The sequence below is a fragment of the Oncorhynchus clarkii genome, chromosome 32 (assembly GCF_045791955.1).
Source record: "Oncorhynchus clarkii lewisi isolate Uvic-CL-2024 chromosome 32, UVic_Ocla_1.0, whole genome shotgun sequence".
NCBI classification, from domain to species: domain Eukaryota; kingdom Metazoa; phylum Chordata; class Actinopteri; order Salmoniformes; family Salmonidae; genus Oncorhynchus; species Oncorhynchus clarkii.
Window position 1 is genome coordinate 36,039,512 of NC_092178.1, and position 18,807 is coordinate 36,058,318.

Sequence of the window (18,807 nt, forward strand, 5' to 3'; positions counted from 1 at the left end):
TGTCAATTTTGATTCTTATTATCTTAATATTGTAAATATCCAAAGAAAGCTTTGGCAATATATACATTGTTACGTCAAGCCAATAAAGTAAATTGAAGGGAGTAGTTGAGAGAGAGCGAGGGAGTAGTTGAGAGAGAGCGAGGGAGTAGTTGAGAGAGAGAGGGAGTAGTTGAGAGGGAGTAGTTGAGAGGGAGTAGTTGAGAGGAAGTAGTTGAGAGGAAGTAGTTGAGAGGAAGTAGTTGACAGAGGAAGTAGTTGACAGAGGAAGTAGTCGAGAGAGAGAGGAGGTAGTCGAGGGAGAGAGAGAGAGAGAGAGGTAGTTGAGAGGAAGCAGTTGACAGAGGAGGTAGTCAAGAGAGAGAGGAGGTAGTTGAGAGAGAGAGGAAGTAGTTGAGAGAGGGAGTAGTTGCGAGGAAGTAGTTGACAGAGGAAGTAGTTGAGAGAGAGAGAGGAGGTAGTTGAGAGAGAGAGGAAGTAGTTGAGAGAGAGAGGAAGTAGTTGAGAGACACTGACATTGACCCCTCCTCCATTAGTGCATTCACTGTCAGATCACAGTCAGATCAACGTGTTTCTGTAGAAATTAACCGGCAATATACATTCAAAAAAACAGCCCAATAAACTCTACAACATAAACCAATGGTACAGATGGGCTCCAGAGAGATACATTGAACTGAAATATACAGTTGTTCAATAACTCACAATACCAAAACAATAAAGATGGTGTCAATTTGGCTACTCAAAACATCAACTTCATATTCCAAAAAGCAGCATCAAAACCAAAGAAATACAACATCAGAAACAAAAAAACTAAATGTTTCTGAAAAGTGGTTTGATAATGAATGTAAAACAATTAGAAAACACCTAAGACAAATGTCAAATGAAAAACATAAGCAGCAAAACAACCCAGCGCTACGATATGAATACTTCGAAACTCTGAAATAGTATAAACATAAACAGAAGAAATTGAATTATATCAACAAGACACTAGATGAAATTGAAAACGCAATTGACAAAAATCAGTTCTGGGACATGTGGAACAATTTAAGCACGACAAAGCCACAAGAATTAGCCATACAAGATGAAGGAATTTGGAAAACTTATTTTGATAACCTATACAAAAACATCCCACACAACCAATTAGAAATTTGAGATAAATTGAACATCCTTGAATCAAAAACAACTAAAATCTATTAGATTACCCAATAAGAACTAAATGAAAAGCTCAAATCTATTAAATCAAAGGCGGCTTGTGGTCTAGATAACATCAGCAAGGAAATGCTGAAAAACAGCCCAACCGAGTTTCAAAATGCTGTGCTTAAATTGTTCAACACTGGGGGCTAGCTGTGCCCCCAGAGACTCTGGGTTCGCGCCTCCGTCGTCCGGGTTAGGGAGGGTTTGGCCGGTAGGGATATCCTTGTCTCCTCGCACATTAGTGACTCCTGTGGCGGGCCGCTGACCAGGTCGCCAGGTACACGGTGTTTCTTCCGACACATTGGTGTGGCTGGCTTCCGGGTTGGATGCGCGCTGTGTTAAGAAGCAGTGGGGCTTGGTTGGGTTGTGTTTCGAGGACGCATGGCTTTCGACCTTCATCTCTCCCGAGCAATGAGCGATGAGACAAGATAGTGACTACTAACAATTGGATATCACAAAATTGGGGAGAAAAGGGGGTTAAAAAATTAATCACAGGAGAATTTGTGTAAACAGCAACTTGGAAAGGTTTTCTGAAGCATTTTGAATTCAAGAATTCAAAACTTTCTTCACGAAAAAAATGTAATAAGTAAATGTCAAATTGGCTTTCTCCCCAACCGTCGCACTACTGACCATATATTCACTATACACACTAACTAATACACCATCAAAAAATATATACACTATACACACCACCAAAAAAAAAGAGGGCAAAATCTTTGCTTGCTTTATTGACCATTCTCAAGCCCCAAGCCTCACACTATTTGACACAGAGGTAAAATACCTGCTATATGCTAATGACTTGGTACTTACATAACCAACCAAAGAAGGTCTTCAACAGAACCTTAATATTCTAGAGCAATATTGCCATAATAGGGCCCTGGCAGTACATTAAAAAATAATATGAAAATCCTGTTTTTTGGGGGGGGGGAAATCATATGTCATTAACAAAAATATAAAATCACCCTGAACAACTCCATAATTGAACACACTAAAAGTACACATACCTTGGTCTGACCATATCTGCATCAGGAAACTTTAATATGGCAGTGAATGCACTCAAAGAAAAAGCCTCCAGAACATCCCAATTAGAATTTGGACCAAAATATTTGACAGTGTAATCCTACCAATAGCTCTTTACGGAAGTGAGGTTTGGGGGCAACTCAATAAACTGGACTTTAAAATGTGGGACAAACATCCAATTGAAGCCCTACATGCAGATTTATGCCAGAAAATTCTGCAAGCCCAGAGAAATCCACCAATGCATGTAGGGCAGAATTGGGCCGTAATGAAAATACAGAAAAGATTGTTCCTTTTTTTTTTTCTAAATTCAAGTCCGAATTCAAGTCTGCAATTTAAAGCACTTCAAACCCCAGAGCTGAGCCCTCTGTCAGCTGGTGTTGGACCTCACCAACCAAGCTGACACCAGCACTGCTTCAAAAGAAAGAATTCCAATAAACAAAATCATGAACCAATCAAAAGGACTCATATTTACAACATTGGAAAAACGAAACAATATCCCAAAGCTGACTGAATTGCTATCTGACCCTAAACAGAGAATATGAATTGGGCTGATTATCTCTACTCTGTCAGAGATACGGAGCAGAGACAGATCCTTTCCAAGTACAGGCTGAGTGACCACCAATTGGCAATAGAAACCGGTGGACATGAAAAGACATGGCTACCCAAAGAGGAGCGTGAAATGTGGTCTGTGGTCACTGCACGACAGGGGAGGTAGAAACAGAGCTGCACTTTCTCCTTTACTGTGAGAAATATTCCTCACCAATAGATTCTTTATTCACAGAAATGACTACATTTATTCCAAATGTTAACTTACTAAACACAGAGGAAAAACTAAATATACTCATGGGCAAAGGAGCAATGGCTCCTCTTGCAGCCAAATATGTATTTGCCTGAGGTACACTGAAAAATAACATCTGCATAGTAAATAGTAACTTACTTATTGTTAGTATTATTGTTATTACTATTATTGCTATTACTATTATTTCTATTATCATTGTTGTATATCATTCCAAATAGTAGTGTTATGGGTAGTAGGGTGATGGTAATGATAGCAGTTTAATGATGATGGTAGTTGGTGTAATGGTGTAATGGTGAAGATGACAGTTATTTAGCTATAAGTTAGTTAGTTTCATTTAGCATGTTTAGCTTTTATATTTATTACATTTCTACTATTGTTATTTTTGTATTTCATTTTGTATTATTATTAATTGTTATTCTTTATCATTTTATTACAATGTATATTGTATACATTGTTGCTTTGGCAATATTGACAATGTTTTTCATGCCAATAAAGCAGCTTGAATTTGAATTTGAGAGAGAGTAGTTGAGAGAGAGTAGTTGAGAGGGAGAGAGTAGTTGAGAGGGAGAGAGTAGCTGAGAGAGAGAGAGAGTAGCTGAGAGAGAGAGAGTATATACAGTTGGAGTCATTAAAACTAGTTTTTCAACCACTCCACAAATTTCTTGTTAAAAAACTATAGTTTTGGCAAGTCGGTTAGGACATCTACTTTGTGCCTGACACAAGTCATTTTTCCAACAATTGTTTACAGACAGATTATTTCACTTATAATTCACCGTATCACAATTCCAGTGGGTCAGAAGTTTACATACACTAAGTTGACTGCCTTTAAACAGCATGGAAAATTCCAGAAAATTATGTCATGGCTTTAGAAGCTTCTGATAGGCTAATTCACATAATTTGAGTAAATTGGAGATGTACCTGTGGATGTATTTCAAGGCCTACCTTCAAACTCAGTGCCTCTTTGCTTGACATCATAGGAAAATCAAAAGAAATCAGCCAAGACCTCAGAAAAAAAATTGTAGACCTCCACAAGTCTGGTTCATCCTTGGGAGCAATTTCCAAACACATGAAGGTACCACGTTCATCTGTACAAACAATAGTATGCAATTATAAACACCATGGGACCATGACCGTCATACCGCTCAGGAAGAAGACGCGTTCTGTCTCCTAGAGATTAATGTACTTTGGTGCGAAAAGTGCAAATCAATCCCAGAACAACAGCAAAAGACCTTGTGAAGATGCTGGAGGAAACAGGTACAAATGTATCTATATCCACAATAAAATGAGTCCTACATCAACATAACCTGAAAGGCCACTCAGCAAGGAAGAAGCCACTGCTCCAAAATCGGCATTAAAAAAGCCAGACTATGGTTGGCAACTGCACATGGGGACAAAGATAGTACTTTTTGGAGAAATGTCCTCTGGTCTGATGAAACAAAAATATAACTATTTGGCCATAATGACCATTGCTATGTTTGGAGGAAAAAGGGTGAGGCTTGCAAGCAGAAGAACACCATCCCAACCGTGAAGCACGGGGTGGCAGCATCATGTCGCGGGAATGCTTTTCTGCATGAGGGTCTGGTGTGCTTCACAAAATAGATGGCATCCTGAGAAAGGAAAATTACGTGGATATATTGAAGCAACATCTCAAGACATCAGTCAGGAAGTTAAAGCTTGGTCGCAAATGGGTCTTCCAAATGGACAATGACCCCAAGCATACTTCCAAAGTTGTGGTAAAATGGCTTAAGGACAACAAAGTCAATGTCTTGGAGTGGCCATCACAAAGCCCTGACCTCAATCCTATAGAAAATTTGTGGGCAGAACTGAAAAAGCGTGTGCGAGCAAGGAGGCCTTCAAACCTGACTAAGTTACACCAGCTCTGTCAGGAGGAATGGGCCAAAATTCACCAACTTATTGTGGGAAGCTTGTGGAAGGCTACCTGAAACGTTTGACGCAAGTTAAACAATTTAAAGGCAATGCTACCAAATACTAATTGAGTGTATGTAAACGTCTGACCCACTGGGAATGTGATGAAAGAAATTAAAGCTGAAATAAATAATTCTCTCTACTATTATTCTGACATTTCACATTATAAAATAAAGTGGTGATCCCAACTGACCTATAACAGTTTTTTTTTTACTAGGATTAAATGTCAGGAATTGTGAAAAACTGAGTATTTGGCTACGGTGTATGTAAACTTCCGACTTCAACTGTACCTCTCTCCGAGTGAGTCTCATTACCATCTAGGTCTCTGTTTGTTTATCATCAGGCCTCCACAGATCCTGGCCTGCTCTTCAGATAACGCTGCTAACCTGCCAATACCACTGGAATTCATTATCCACAACAGCTACCCCCCTCACCCTTCTCCTATTTGGAATTACAAATATCCATTGCATTTAATTTCTCACCTTCTCATTTGAATAAAGAGGACGGACGCTGTAATTAACAGGATATTAAGAAAAGCAAGGGAGTGTGTACGAGCGAGGGACAGAGTGAGGGAAGGAGGAAGGCGAGAGAGGAGGAGAGACGGAGAGAGAAAGAGAGGAGCTGTGGAGAATTAATAACAGGCCAGATCTCTCCAAGGCCCCCTTAATGGGCTATGACAGGAATTTATTCACACTTAGGCTGGTATTAAATCAAAGGCTGGCCGAGTGGTGATGGCTGGGCTGCAATGGAGAGGCACTGGGGATGGTCCCGGGTACTAACTGTGACACCCCCGTAGGAACTGGTCATCAGTTAGGATCTGTGGGGGGGAGAAGAGAAGGAAAGATGGAGGAAAGGAATGAGGGTAGAGGAGGGTGAAGCAGGAGGAGGGAAGGGAAAGAGTGATGGGGAGATGACAGGGCAGCAGCCTCATATCCCAGATGGAATGATTATCAAGTACTCTTGAGAGCCCAGTGAATCATTATCCGTTCTGCAGAAAACGCAGTCATTCAGGGGTCCTTCTTGGACGGAAAAGGAGACAGATGGGACGAAAATGCCTGTCTGCCAGACATCTTCAGAATTTCAATTCGATACATTTCAATTGGTCTGTTTTCCTATTCATTGTTTCCTCTCATTAATTGGCGTGCAAGCACTAATGCAAGGCATTCATTAAGGATCTAATTTGTGGTCACTTGGGCGCTTCATAGTTTGTGTGTCTCGTTGGAGCAGAGGAGAGGAAAGCGGAATTGATATGTACAATCACAATCTGCTGTACAAAAGGTCTGCTGCTCAGAGATTGAGCAATCGCAGACCATTAGGTGGCAATGAATTATGGCTAATGCATCTCTCTCGCTCTCCCCCAATCAACATAACGAGAGCAGGCTATCACTCACACACAGGACGGCCCATAAAGCAGCAAGACATTACCATGGAGGAGTCATTTATTTTGGAGCTCCTCCAGTGTACCTTTCCTACTGCGTCGAACATCTCAGGCTTCCCACTAGATGTTGGAACATTGCTGCGGGTGACTTGCTTGCCAACAGCCACAAGAGCATTAATGAAGTCGGGCACTAATGGTGGGCGATTAGGCCGGGATTGCAGTCGGCGTTCCAATTCATCCCAAAGGTGTTTGATGGGGTTGAGGTCAGGGCACTGTGCAGGCCAATCAATTCTTCCACACCGATCTCGACAAACGATTTCTGTACGGACCTCGCTTTGTGCACGGGGGCATTGTCATGCTGAAACATGAAAGGACTTTCCACAAAGTTGGAAGCAGAGAATTGTCTAAAATGTCATTGTATGCTGTAGCGTTAAGATTTCCCTTCACTGGAACTATGGGGCCTAGCCCGAACCATGAAAAACAGACCCAGACTATTATTACTCCTCAACCAAACTTTACAGTTGGCCCTATGCATTGGGGCTGGTAGCGTTCTCCTGGCATCCACCAAATGCAGATTAGACCGTTGGACTGCCAGATGGTAAAGCGTGATTCATCACTCTAGAGAATGCGTTTCCACTGCTCCAGAGTCCAATGACGGCAAGCTTTACACCACTCCAGCGACGCTTGGCATTGTGTGCGGCTGCTCCGCCATGGAAACCCATTTCATGAAGCTCCCGACGAACAGGTTTTATGCTGATTTTACTTTCAGGGGCAGTTTGGAACGCAGTAGTGAGTGTTGCAACCGAGGACAGATGATTTTTACACGCTACGCGCGTCGGCCGTCCCGTTGTTGCTTGTCATGACTGTCCTGGGAGGATAAGTCTGAATAGTTCAGATCAGCTTTGCAATAAATAACTTCAACCAGACCCCTTCTCGCCCGCAGAGGGGGTTGAATGGAACTGGATGGGGGCTGACAGCTCATGCCCTGTTGTGAATCAAGGACAGAACATTCAGCTATCTCCCTCTCCAAATTCACCCAAGGAATGTGCCTTTGTTTCAACACACTTTTCCTGCCGACACTAACACGTTCTAAAGCGAATACTGGAACAATATTTCTAACCGAGCATGGGGAATGGGTGGAGGTGACCTAAAATAACACTAATGTCAGTTTGGTTGCTATTTTGTGATGTCATTAAACATTTTATAAAGGAAATACTGTAACTTGGAAAGTATACCCACTATATGTGTGAAGTGTCCATCCGATGCATTGTGCATGAAATATTAAAAATGATGAGTATTTTTGTTAAGAGAGGGATGTAAAATCTTAAAAACTATAAGAGAAAATTGTTTCTATAACTTTGTACAAGTAAGTAGTCACCGCTCCCTTGAGTGAGGTCAGAGAGCGTGTAAGCCTGACGGAACCGCCCCTTTTGAACAAACTGTATAAAATGATGGGTTAAGAATTAACATATCAGACCAGAGAGACATTAAGCTGCAGCTCACGTCCAAAGTGAGTCGAACTCTGAAATCTCAACACGAGGTACAGATAAAGTAACCTCCCGGACAATCATTGGTACGGCTGATTAGCTGTCCTAAGTAAAGTCTCTAGGAAAGCAAATTTAAGTGGGACCATTCTACCACGCTTCTCAAATCACTGTAGTATGCTACTCTCATCACCCCACTGAGAACCATTGACAAGGCTTCGAATAAGGATCTTCCAGAGTGAATGGAGGTAGAATAAACTCTGTAGTTCTGTTCAGGACTTCACAAGTCACCGGATACCAGACGACAGCAGTGGAGAACAACAGTAGAAGACAGATGGGGAGCACTTTTGGATAATCAGAGCCTTAAAGTGTGCCGCAAAAAAGGCCCAACACCCTTTCCAAGAAGACCTGGTTCTGACAGAAATACACGAAGAACCAAGACATTTCCACGTAAATACATTCATGATTTCTTACTCCAAGCGGGAGGTGATTCGTGTGCGAAGTACAAGTGAGAGTAGTTTCAAAATGTACCAACGTTAAGTGTCTCTGTCTCTCTCACCCTCTCCATGTCTTTCGTAACAAGCCCCTCCATATTGTTGTGAGTCCGCTAGGGACCTGTTTCTAATGTATTAAGTTGGGATGTTTGTCCTGTGTTACCATTTAGTTAGCTAGTGAATAAATAATTAAACCAATATGTAGTACTGAATCATAAGGCTCTGGTTTTTGCAGATGCAAGGCGGTTACGTCTGTTCAGAATGATTATATGATACGAGGTTATGATTAATAAGTTGACTGTTTATGGATGTAATAGGTAGAGCTTTAGAGTTTAATTAGGGAGATGGTAACTCCTTTAAAAAAAACTGCTCTCGTAGTGCCCCAAATCCTAATGAGTTAATCGTTACATGATTCATTTAAATTGGGTAACAATTAAACATAGTTGATTAGATAAATAACAGTCATCGGATTAATGAAAGTAAAGTCACAACATGCTCCTAGACATTTCCATTTCACCATAACAACACTTCAGGTGACCGGGGTAGCTCTAGCAGGGCAGAAATTTGACAAACTCACTTTGCCATGTTGAAAGTCACTGAGCTCTTCATTAAGGCCTTCCTAATGTCAATGTTGGTCTATGGGGATTGCATGGCTGTGTGCTAGATGTTATACACCTGTCAGCAACGGGTGTGGCTGAGATAACCAAATCCACTCATTTGAAGGGGTGTCCACATACACTATATATACAAAAGTATCGGTCTGTTCTAGTCTTCCATCTATTGGTCTTCTCTCGTTCTCCTTCAAGTGTCTCGTCTTTTTCCTCTCTTCTAATTGAAAATCCTCTCTGGCTCCATATGGAGACCTTCCCTCCAACATCTTCCCTTTGTCCACATATCTGTCCATCCGGTCATCTATTTGTCTTCTATATTTTTTTGTTACTCTCAGTATTCTTTATTTTCCCTTCTTTCTCTCCTCCTCTGGAATGACGGAAATCCTATCCGTCTCAATATGTCTACCCACTAAAATCTCCATTAAAATCTTCAGCCCGTTTCACTTTCTCTGGAATGTTATCTGGCTCAACATGCACAGTATGTCTTCACACTAAAATCTCCTCTTTATCCATGCAGTCCGGTTATCCATCCATCTTTATCTTCTCTCTCTCTCTGTAGCCTCTCTTTTCTCTCTCGTCCTGTGGAATCCGGTATTTGGCTCAATATGTGGCCCGTCTTCACACTCAAATCTTCCCATCTATCCCATCCGGTTACATGTCAACTCTCGTTTCCCATCTCTTTCCCTCAATCTCTTTTCCTTGTGGAATCTGGTGTATCCGGCTCAGGTCGTTGAGGCAGATGCAGCTGAACCTCCTAAACATCTGTTTTCCGCATTCTGCCGCATCCCTCCCGTCCTGATGAGTTAACCTCTAACTCCCCAAAACATGTTCTTCTCATCGCAGCTTTAATATTCAGCTGGGCATTTGGGCTCTGGGCAGAGCAGTGTGGAGTGGAAAGGGGGTGGCTGCTGCAGACATGCAAGTGAAGCCTACCTTTTCGTTATCCTTTTTTTTCCCCCTGGTGTTTTGGGTAGTAACTTTGTGGTATGAGCAGCTAAGATGGTAAATGTTTGATTGTCCACTTCACTGTTTGCTCAGTGCTCCCAAATTTAAGTCTTTTCATTGTTGCTATATTTTCGTTGCTATATTTTCATCCAGCTCCTGGGCTACATTTGGACATTCGTAGTTACTCTGCAATTCAATGTATAAACGCAACATGCAACAATTTCAACAATTTTGCAGTTCATATAAGGAAAATCAGTCAATTTAAATAAATTCCTTAGGCCCTAATGGATTTCACATGACTGGGCAGGGGCGCAGCCATGGGTGGGCCTGGGAGGGCATAGGCCCAGCCAATCAGAATTAGTTTTTCCCCACAAAAAGGCTTTATTAAAGGCAAAAAAATACTCCTCAGTGGACGCATGACTCAACCTTTGCCTCCCGAGCCCGTTGAGGAGTTGTCTCATTGCTGCAAGATCAAAATTGTGGAGAAAAGTGGGTTAAAAAATACTCAGTTTCATCAGCTGTACGGGTGGCTGGTCTCAGACGATACCACAGGTGAATAATCCTGATGTGGAGGTCCTGGGATGGTGTGGTCTGCAGTTGTGAGACGTTTGGACGTACTGCCAAATTCTTAAAAATGACGTAGATTTTTTTTTTTTACATTTTAGTTTAACTAGGCAAGTCAGTTAAGAACAAATTCTTATTTACAATGACGGCCCACCCCGGGCCAAACCCGGACGATGCTGGGTCAATTGTGTGCCGCCCTATGGGACTCCCAATCACGGCTGGATGTGATACAGCCTGGATTTGAATCAGGGACTGTAGTGACGCCTCTAGTACTGAGATGTTGTGCCTTAGACCACTGCGCAACTCTGGAGCAGCGGCCTTATGGTAGAGAAATGAACATTACATTCTCTGGCAACAGCTCTGGTGGACATTCCTGCGGTCAGCATGCCAATTGCACGCTCGCTCAAAACTTGGGAGACATCTGTGGCATTGTATTGTGTGACAAAATTGACAACCTGTCAGGTGGATGGATTATCTTGGCAATGGAGAAATGCTCACTAACAGGGATGAAAATGGAAAACTTCTGAGATCTTTTGTTTCAGCTCATGAAACATGGGACCAACACATGACATTTTAAGTTTATATTTTTGTTCCGTATAGTTTGAGCCGGTGTTATTGTTTGGATGTGCCTGTTTGCTCTCCTTTCAGTGTTGGTATGCTTCATAGCGATATGGTCAGCTAGAATTCTGATATTGATGCTTATGGAGGGTTTGTGTACTTGCAGTGGATACACAATTTGTTTGGTATCTGCCTGAGTTGAGGTAAGCTCAGCGCTCACGCCCATGTTTTACAGTAGTTGTTACCTTTAGCAGCAGCGAGGGAGCTAGTGCTCTTAAAAATAACCAATACTCATCCATGACATCTGTGACCTTGCTCCATTATGATTCAGCACACTCAAGACAGACAAGAACGCACACAGGCGCGCACACACATGACTGGGGAGCTAATAAAAGCTGCAACACTGCCAAATAATGCATGTTGCGGTTTATCTAAAACTATTTTCAACAGTCAAAGAGAGACTATTATTACTTCAGGTAAATTACAGTACAGAGTACTGAGAGTATTGTGCACAATATGTAACTTGTGTCTTCACACTATTTTTCCATGTATTTTTTTATCTTCGTAGAATCTGTTCTCTCTCTCTCTCTTTTGGCCCATTTCTCTCCCCCTGGAATCCCTATTGAGGTTACCTTTTTATATACAGGGCTGTGCGCTCTAAAGCCCAGCCTACTGTACATTTACATCGCTAAAGCCCCAGTGGGCAGCTCACCTTGTTAACCTCCAGGATCTCCCCCCTCTCTTCTGTTGCCGGGCGGGCCTGGCTGGCCGAGCGTTCATTGTGTCTGGAGCTGCCGTCCTCCTCCACATACGGGATGAGTTGCTGTGTGGGGGGAGGGTATATCAAAAATATACAATGTCCACCGGTGTTTAGTGAGGGGGATGTTAAATTGATAGTAGTTTGGTACTTTGGCTTGGAAAATACATTTATTGTCTCTTGTCTGTGGCTCCGTTGCAAAAGAGATTACCATTTCAAATGGGTCTCGCCTGGTTATATAAAGGATAAATAAAACATGAAAAATAAATAAGGTTCATTGGCTTGTCTCTCAAACAAAATAAATAAATAGGGATTGTGTGTAGAACACCAAAACACTCTAATCTACAAACAGTTCCATACCACCACCGACATTTCTGAATTAGGACTTCTCCACAGTCCATACCCAAGCTCTTAATTCATTTATAAGCACTCTCTGTGCTTGACGTTGTCTGGCTGACAGTATACCGACTGCTGTGCTGAAAACCCTCTCAGAATGCTGAGGTCTTTCCCTTCCTCCCTCACTCCTTTTTGCTCTGCCTGGCTGTTCCTCCTGTTTTAAATCACACTGACACCTGCTGGTCTGCAGGATAACGAGCAGTGCCGTATGGAACACATGGTTATTTATTGCACTGCATCAAGAGCAACGGGCTTATCTTAAATAGTACCATTATACTAGCGTTACACTATCGTCTACTGGGTTCCTATTATTATACATGGCTGTGTGATGTGAGATTGCTTAAACGGTTATGTAGGAACGAGGTAATGATTTGAGAAAAGCATAAGATTGGGTACAAGAGAAAAGCATAAGATTAGGTACAAGGGGAATAACGATTACCGGCCAACCAAAAGCCTTAGCAGGTGTGAAAACACAGCGAAGACCAAAACAAATCTGAGGCTGAGTGCTATTCTACATTCTGAAAAGCCTAGTAGTTGATTGCATTTCATTGCAGTCAGTGACCTGAGGTTTAGCAACTGGCAGAGGCCAAGAGTAGACAGTGATTGATGCAGGCTGTGACCAAAGCATTACTGCAGGGCTGAACGGGGCTGGATAGGGCCAAAAGACCGACAGAGACAAAGGCAGGGAGAGAGAATCAAATGAGAAACACAAGACCGCTATGGCAGTTCTCTAGTCGGTCAGAGACCGATGCCAAACCCAAAGCTGTCTGATTCGTATTAGAGAGAAGACAGAAGACGTGCTGGATATTATATTAGGCCAACTCTGTAATTGTTAGGGCTGTAGAATCAGAGAGGAAAAAAACTTTCTACTTCCATAATTCCAGCTATAAGCCAAACGCATTTTGAATTTAAAGGTAAGAGCTGTTTTTGGCAGTCGGAAGGGGGAAAATGTGCAGGGGTAGAGAGAGAAGGCGAGGGCGAGAGAGAAAGCGTGTGTGTGTGTGTGTCTCTGTGACTGTGTGTGAGTCATAACCCGTCTCTCTCCGCCAAACTAGGATGGATGTGGTTTGCCTGTTGACAGAGAAGAATGGGGGTAATTAAGTTCTCCAGGTTGCCTTACTTAGAAAGGGGGAACGAAATAGGGAGAAGAAAGGAGAGAAAAAAGAATGCTGTGGAGGATAAGTAAATTAAATGACATGGCCGCTCACGGTGCAGGAAATGCCAAATAACGACAAGGGCTCAGTTGATTGCCTGGCTTGGGGAGAAAACAGAAAACCGCTGACGTGGGCAGCCTTCGCCAGCTGTTCATTACCAGGCCCGCTGCTAATTAGGAACGCGATGAGGTCATGCTGGCCGAGTCATTGATTCCACTTCCAGTTTGGGGAAAGCCCAGTCAGCCAATAGCACGACTGTCAGGACTGTGGCCGGCCAATAGCAGGCTTGTCAGCCACTTGAGTTTTAGGGGATGATAAATAGCGGTGTGTGGAGGGCCAACATCAACTTCCTCCAACCAACATGGTATGCTGAGGTACTGGTTGGTCAGCACAATAAGCCATTTTCATAGCTTCTGGGAATATGTAAACATTTTAAATGAAGTGGTACAACTGGGGAGTGTAAATGGACAGTGAGGTTTATATAAAAGGTGTAACTTTTCAGAGGGAGAGAAATACAGCACGCCGGTATGCCATATGGGAAATTCCACCTTCACGGAATTATGCTGAGACGCATATTTTTCACATGAAAATGTATGCCAAAAAAAAACCATTGACTTCAAAGTTTAACAAACCATACAACTCTATGCACAAGGACCCCTTTGAATAATTTACAAAATAAAACATTTACTGTAAAAACTGTGCAGATGCAAAGTTTAGAAACAAAATTGTATCTGTACAGATCTTCCTATAAATGTGTTTTTGTTAAAAATAGTTTTTGTTTGATATACATTTGAGTGAAAAATCTGAGTCTCACCGTAATTCCGTTACCATGGAATTGCCCATGTATAAAACAAACAAATGTAATGTACAGTACCAGTCAAACGTTTGGCCCCGGTGATGCGTTGTGCAGACCGCACCACATTCTGGAGAGCCCTGCGGTTGTGGGTGGTGCAGTTGCCGTACCAGGCAGTGATACAGCCCTAGAGGATGCTCTCAATTGTGCATCTGTAAAGGTTTGTGAGGGTTTTAGGTGACAAGACACATTTCTTCAGCCTCCTGAGGCAAAGAGAAACGACAGTCCATCATTACTTTGAAAGTTTCTTCAAGTGCAGTCGCAAAAACCTATGATGAAACTGACTCTCATGAGGACCGCCACAGGAAAGGAAGACCCAGAGTTACCTCTGCTGCAGAAGACAAGTTCATTAGAGTTAACTGCACCACAGATTACAGCCCAAATAAATGCTTCACAGAGTTCAAGTAACAGATACATCAACATCAACTGTTCAGAGGGACTGAGTGAATCAGGCCTTCATGGTTTAATTGTTGCAAATAAACCACTACTAAAAGGACACCAATAAGAAGAAGAGACTTGCTTGGGCCAAGAAACATGAGGAATGGACATTAGACCGGTGGAAATCTGTCCTTTAGTCTGATGAGTCCACATTTGAGATTTTTGGTTCCAACCGTGTCTTTGTGAGATGCAGAGTAGGTGAACGGATGATCTCTGCATGTGTGGTTCCCACCATGAAGCATGGAGGAGGAGGTGTGGGGGTGCTTTGCTGGTGACACTGTCGCTGATTTAGAATTCATGCACACTTAACCAGCATGGCTACCACAGCATTCTGCAGCAATACGCCATCCCATCTGGTTTGTAGTTAGTGGGACTATCATTTGTTTTTCAACAGGACAATGACCCAACACACCTCCAGGCAGTGTAAGGGCTATTTGACCAAGAAGAAGAGTGATGGAGTGCTGCATCAAATGACCTGGTCTCCACAATCCCCCGAACTCAACCCAAATGAGATGGTTTGGGATGAGTTGGACTGCAGAGTGAAGGAAAAGCACCCAATAAGTGCTCAGCATATATAAGAACTCTTTCAAGACTGTTGGAAAAGCTTTCCAGGTGAAGCTGGTTGAGAGAATGCCAAGCGTGTACAAAGCTGTCATCAAGGCAAAGGATGGCTACTTTTTTTTCTTTTTGAATTTTACCCCCTTTTCTCCCCAATTTTGTGGTATCCAATTGTTAGGAGTTACTATCTTGTCTCATCGCTACAACTCCCGTACGGGCTCGGGAGAGACGAAGTTCGAAAGCCATGCGTCCTCCGAAACACAACCCAACCAAGCCGCACTGCTTCTTAACACAGCGCGCATCCAACCCGGAAGCCAGCCGCACCAATGTGTCGGAGGAAACACCGTGCACCTAGCGACCTGGTTAGCGCGCACTGCGCCCGGCCCGCCACAAGAGTCGCTAGTGCGCGATGAGACAAGGATATCCCTACCGGCCAAACCCTCCCTAACCCGGACGGCCAATTGTGCGTCGCCCCACAGACCTCCCGGTCGAGGCCGGCTGCGACAGAGCCTGGGCTCGAACCCAGAGTCTCTGGTGGCACAGCTAGCACTGTGATGCAGTGCCCTAGACCACTGCGAAAGGGAGGCTACTTTAAAGAATCCCAAATATATTTAGATTTGTTTAACATTTTTTGGGGTTACTGCATGAGGTGTTATTTCATAGTTTTGATGTCTTCACTATTATTCCACAATGTTTTAAAAATGAAGTAAAAACCCTTGAATGAGTAGCTGTATCCAAACTTGAGTGGTAATTTACATGTTTAATGCAAAATGCCTCTGTCAGATGTAAGAAAAGCCTAATTAAACGTGTGCATGCAGTCCGTTCTAAAACATTGGTTTAAAACCAATTGGCTCCAAACCAATAGGAGAAAAGACTGCAACAATAAAACTACAAATAAAAACAATGGAATCGCCCAGCATGAGGTCTGAAACAACAGCCGCCCCAGTAACTCAGTAAAATAAAGTGGTGGGTGGGTGTCCATAACAGCCACTAAGGAGGCCCTAGGGACAAACACAGAGAGCAATTTAATTGAATGTGGAGCTGAGCCAAGGGTCTGTGTCCCAAATGGATACAAATTCCTTGTACAGCGCACAACTTTTGACCAGAGCCTTGTCAAAAGTAGTGCACTATATAGGGAATAGGGTGTGCCGAGGTAGACCGGGACAGAATGGGAGAGGCACCAAGTAAATGATGTCCAGTTCAAACTAGTTAGATATTGATTGTGATCGACAGAGTGGTCCTGGGACAGTGGTCACTCACCTCTGGGGTTACGGGGTCCAGACCGGTGCAGTTTTCATTGCATTTGTCATAGACGAGGCGCAGCTTGCGGAAGAGTACAGAGAGCATACGCAGGTGCTCCTGCAGTTTGCCCAGCCTGTCCTGGTGGGTGCTGGGGTGGTACGTCACTCCATTTGGCAGCTGGGGGAGAAGACATAGGAAGGAAGTGTTTTTCTCTTTTAGTAATGTAATAACATTTTAATAATTGCTACGGGCCAATACAAGGCCTCCTATTTACTCCTTGACTAGTACCTTCTTGACTACTGGTAATCAGCGTGTGATTACTCATGTTTATTGTGGTAACTGAAGTGTAGAAGTTTTTTAAAATACAGACTTTTTTTTTTTTTGCAATGTAGACCAAAAAAAAAAAAAGAGTATTAATTTTACTGTGCTGTTACATGTCATTCCACCAGGAGAAGTTACATATGATATGTGTATAACTTAAAACTGCTTCGGACTGTTTAACCTGAGCTTTATGCTAACTAACTTTAGCTTTAGGCACTTTTAACTGATCATTTCAACTGAGGTTTAATGCTAACTAACTTTAGCTTAAGGCACTTTAAACTGATAATTTCAACGGAACTTTAATGCTAACTAGCTGTAGGTGCTTTTAACCGATCGTAATCATCCTGTGCAGCCTGAAATGATTCCCTGCATGAGGGTAGGTGAGGTGTATACCTGTATACATGCCTACCAGAGTGATCTTTTTTCACACAGTCTGTGATCTGTGAAACAAGTCACAACAGTGCTGTTTGTGCATTCTGTGGCGAGGAAGCGCGGCTTGTGTTGTGGTGGTAATGCATTCTTCTTCTTTTGTCTTTGACTTTCTCGTCGTTGTTTTAATGAGCTGCAGAAGGATCTTCTTTGAGACACAGAGCGAGAGAGACAATGTCCCAAATGGCACCCTATAGAGTCCTAGTATGGGCCCTGGTCAAAAGTAGTGAACTACATAGGGAATTATGTGCCATTTAGGACAGAGACAACCTGTCCTGAACTCATCTCCAGGGCACCGTCTGATCTTTCCAATGTGTCAACAGAAGGACGAGAAGAGGTATAAACGGATGGTGACTGTCTAATGATAAGATGGAGACCTTTTCATACCCAATTATATCATCCATGTTTTCAAACTAGTGTGAAACAGGATTGGGACATTTATTTGTATTTAACTAGGCAAGTCAGTTAAGAACAAATTCTGATTTACAATGACTGCCTACCTTGGCCAAACCCTAACGACGCTTGGCCAATTGTGCGCCGCCCTATGGGACTCCCAATCACAGCCGGTTGTGATACAGCCTGGAATCGATCCAAGGTCTGTAGTGACGCCTCAAGCACTGAAATGCAGTCCCTTAGACCACTGCGCCACTCGGGAGACATGCCTTCCTAGGGCAATAATAAAAGATGGCTTAGTTGGCCTAGCTTTCTGCTCGTAGGCCCATATCCATCAATTTTCATCATAAAACAGAGGGACAATACATGTCATATTGTGTTAATGTTATTTGATATAACTGTGAGGAGAGAGAGGGATATTTATTTGGTTGAACAGACTCCAACCAGTGCCACACGACTTTTTACCTCTTGGATGACAGTCAATCAATGTTGTGCTCTCAGTTTATGTAATGCTGTCGGTCTGAGGTCAAATAAGGCTAAATGCTTTGCGTGTAATAAAGGTGGTTGACAGACCAGCACCATCCATAATCAAAGGCAACCCATGAACTTCATTCAGCTTTTACACTGACCCAATACAAAAAGTCACAAACACTCACCTGCATGTTCCTCAACAGCTGGAAGATCTCCATGGTGCGTAAAACAATATCCTGCACCGTCTCCTGGCCGATGCGACAGAGCGACGCCGTGTTGACATCACGGGCAGCCTGAGCCTGCTGCCCAGCGAACGCCACCATGGGAGGGGTGGTCATGTGGACAGCAGAGGACCTGTAGGTGCAGTGATGGGTCAGCTTATTCTACACTGGCACACCTTGGCATGCCTGGTCGTATGATATTGGAAGGATGGAAAAGGGAAGGGTTGGGGAGAGAGACAGGGAAAAAGAAACAGACTGGTTCATTTCTTGATGTTACATTCCCAATGATGAGTTGATGAATTAATGAATATATAAATAAATAAACTATTGTCGCCAGACAAATTTCCTTATGGGACAATAATTAATTCATTTATCCAAAAATAATTGCAAGCTATTTATCTCCAAGTTCCCCTTAACCCTTTAGTCCATCAGCTCGTTCCATACTCAAAAGGGAAAAAAGAGGCAGTATAGAGTGAAATAATGTGCTAAACAAAATTGATTTTATTTTTATGTATGGAACTAAACTAGAAATATTTTTGCATCTCGGTCTCTTTGATTTTTCCTTATGTTTTTTTGTGTGTAAGTTAATGGTTTGTGTGTGATC

At 42.7% G+C, this 18,807-nt stretch overlaps 1 protein-coding gene across 4 annotated transcripts in view; it reads right to left on the reverse strand.

The window, feature by feature from the left end:
* LOC139392192 (mediator of RNA polymerase II transcription subunit 30-like) overlaps positions 1-18,807 on the reverse strand; it is a 42,258-nt gene that overhangs the window by 20,544 nt on the left and 2,907 nt on the right. For 3 of the 4 annotated variants that reach the window (XM_071139978.1, XM_071139979.1, XM_071139980.1), the window contains exons 2-4: positions 18,168-18,389; positions 16,387-16,545; positions 11,683-11,793 (exon numbers count right to left, since the gene is read on the reverse strand). In XM_071139978.1, coding sequence (XP_070996079.1) covers positions 11,683-11,793; positions 16,387-16,545; positions 18,168-18,320 — 423 coding nt within the window. In that variant the 5' untranslated portion in view covers positions 18,321-18,389. Of the gene's footprint in view, positions 1-1,901; positions 5,754-11,682; positions 11,794-16,386; positions 16,546-18,167; positions 18,390-18,807 lie in introns of those variants that run through there. The other variant, XM_071139981.1, reaches the window with a different exon arrangement.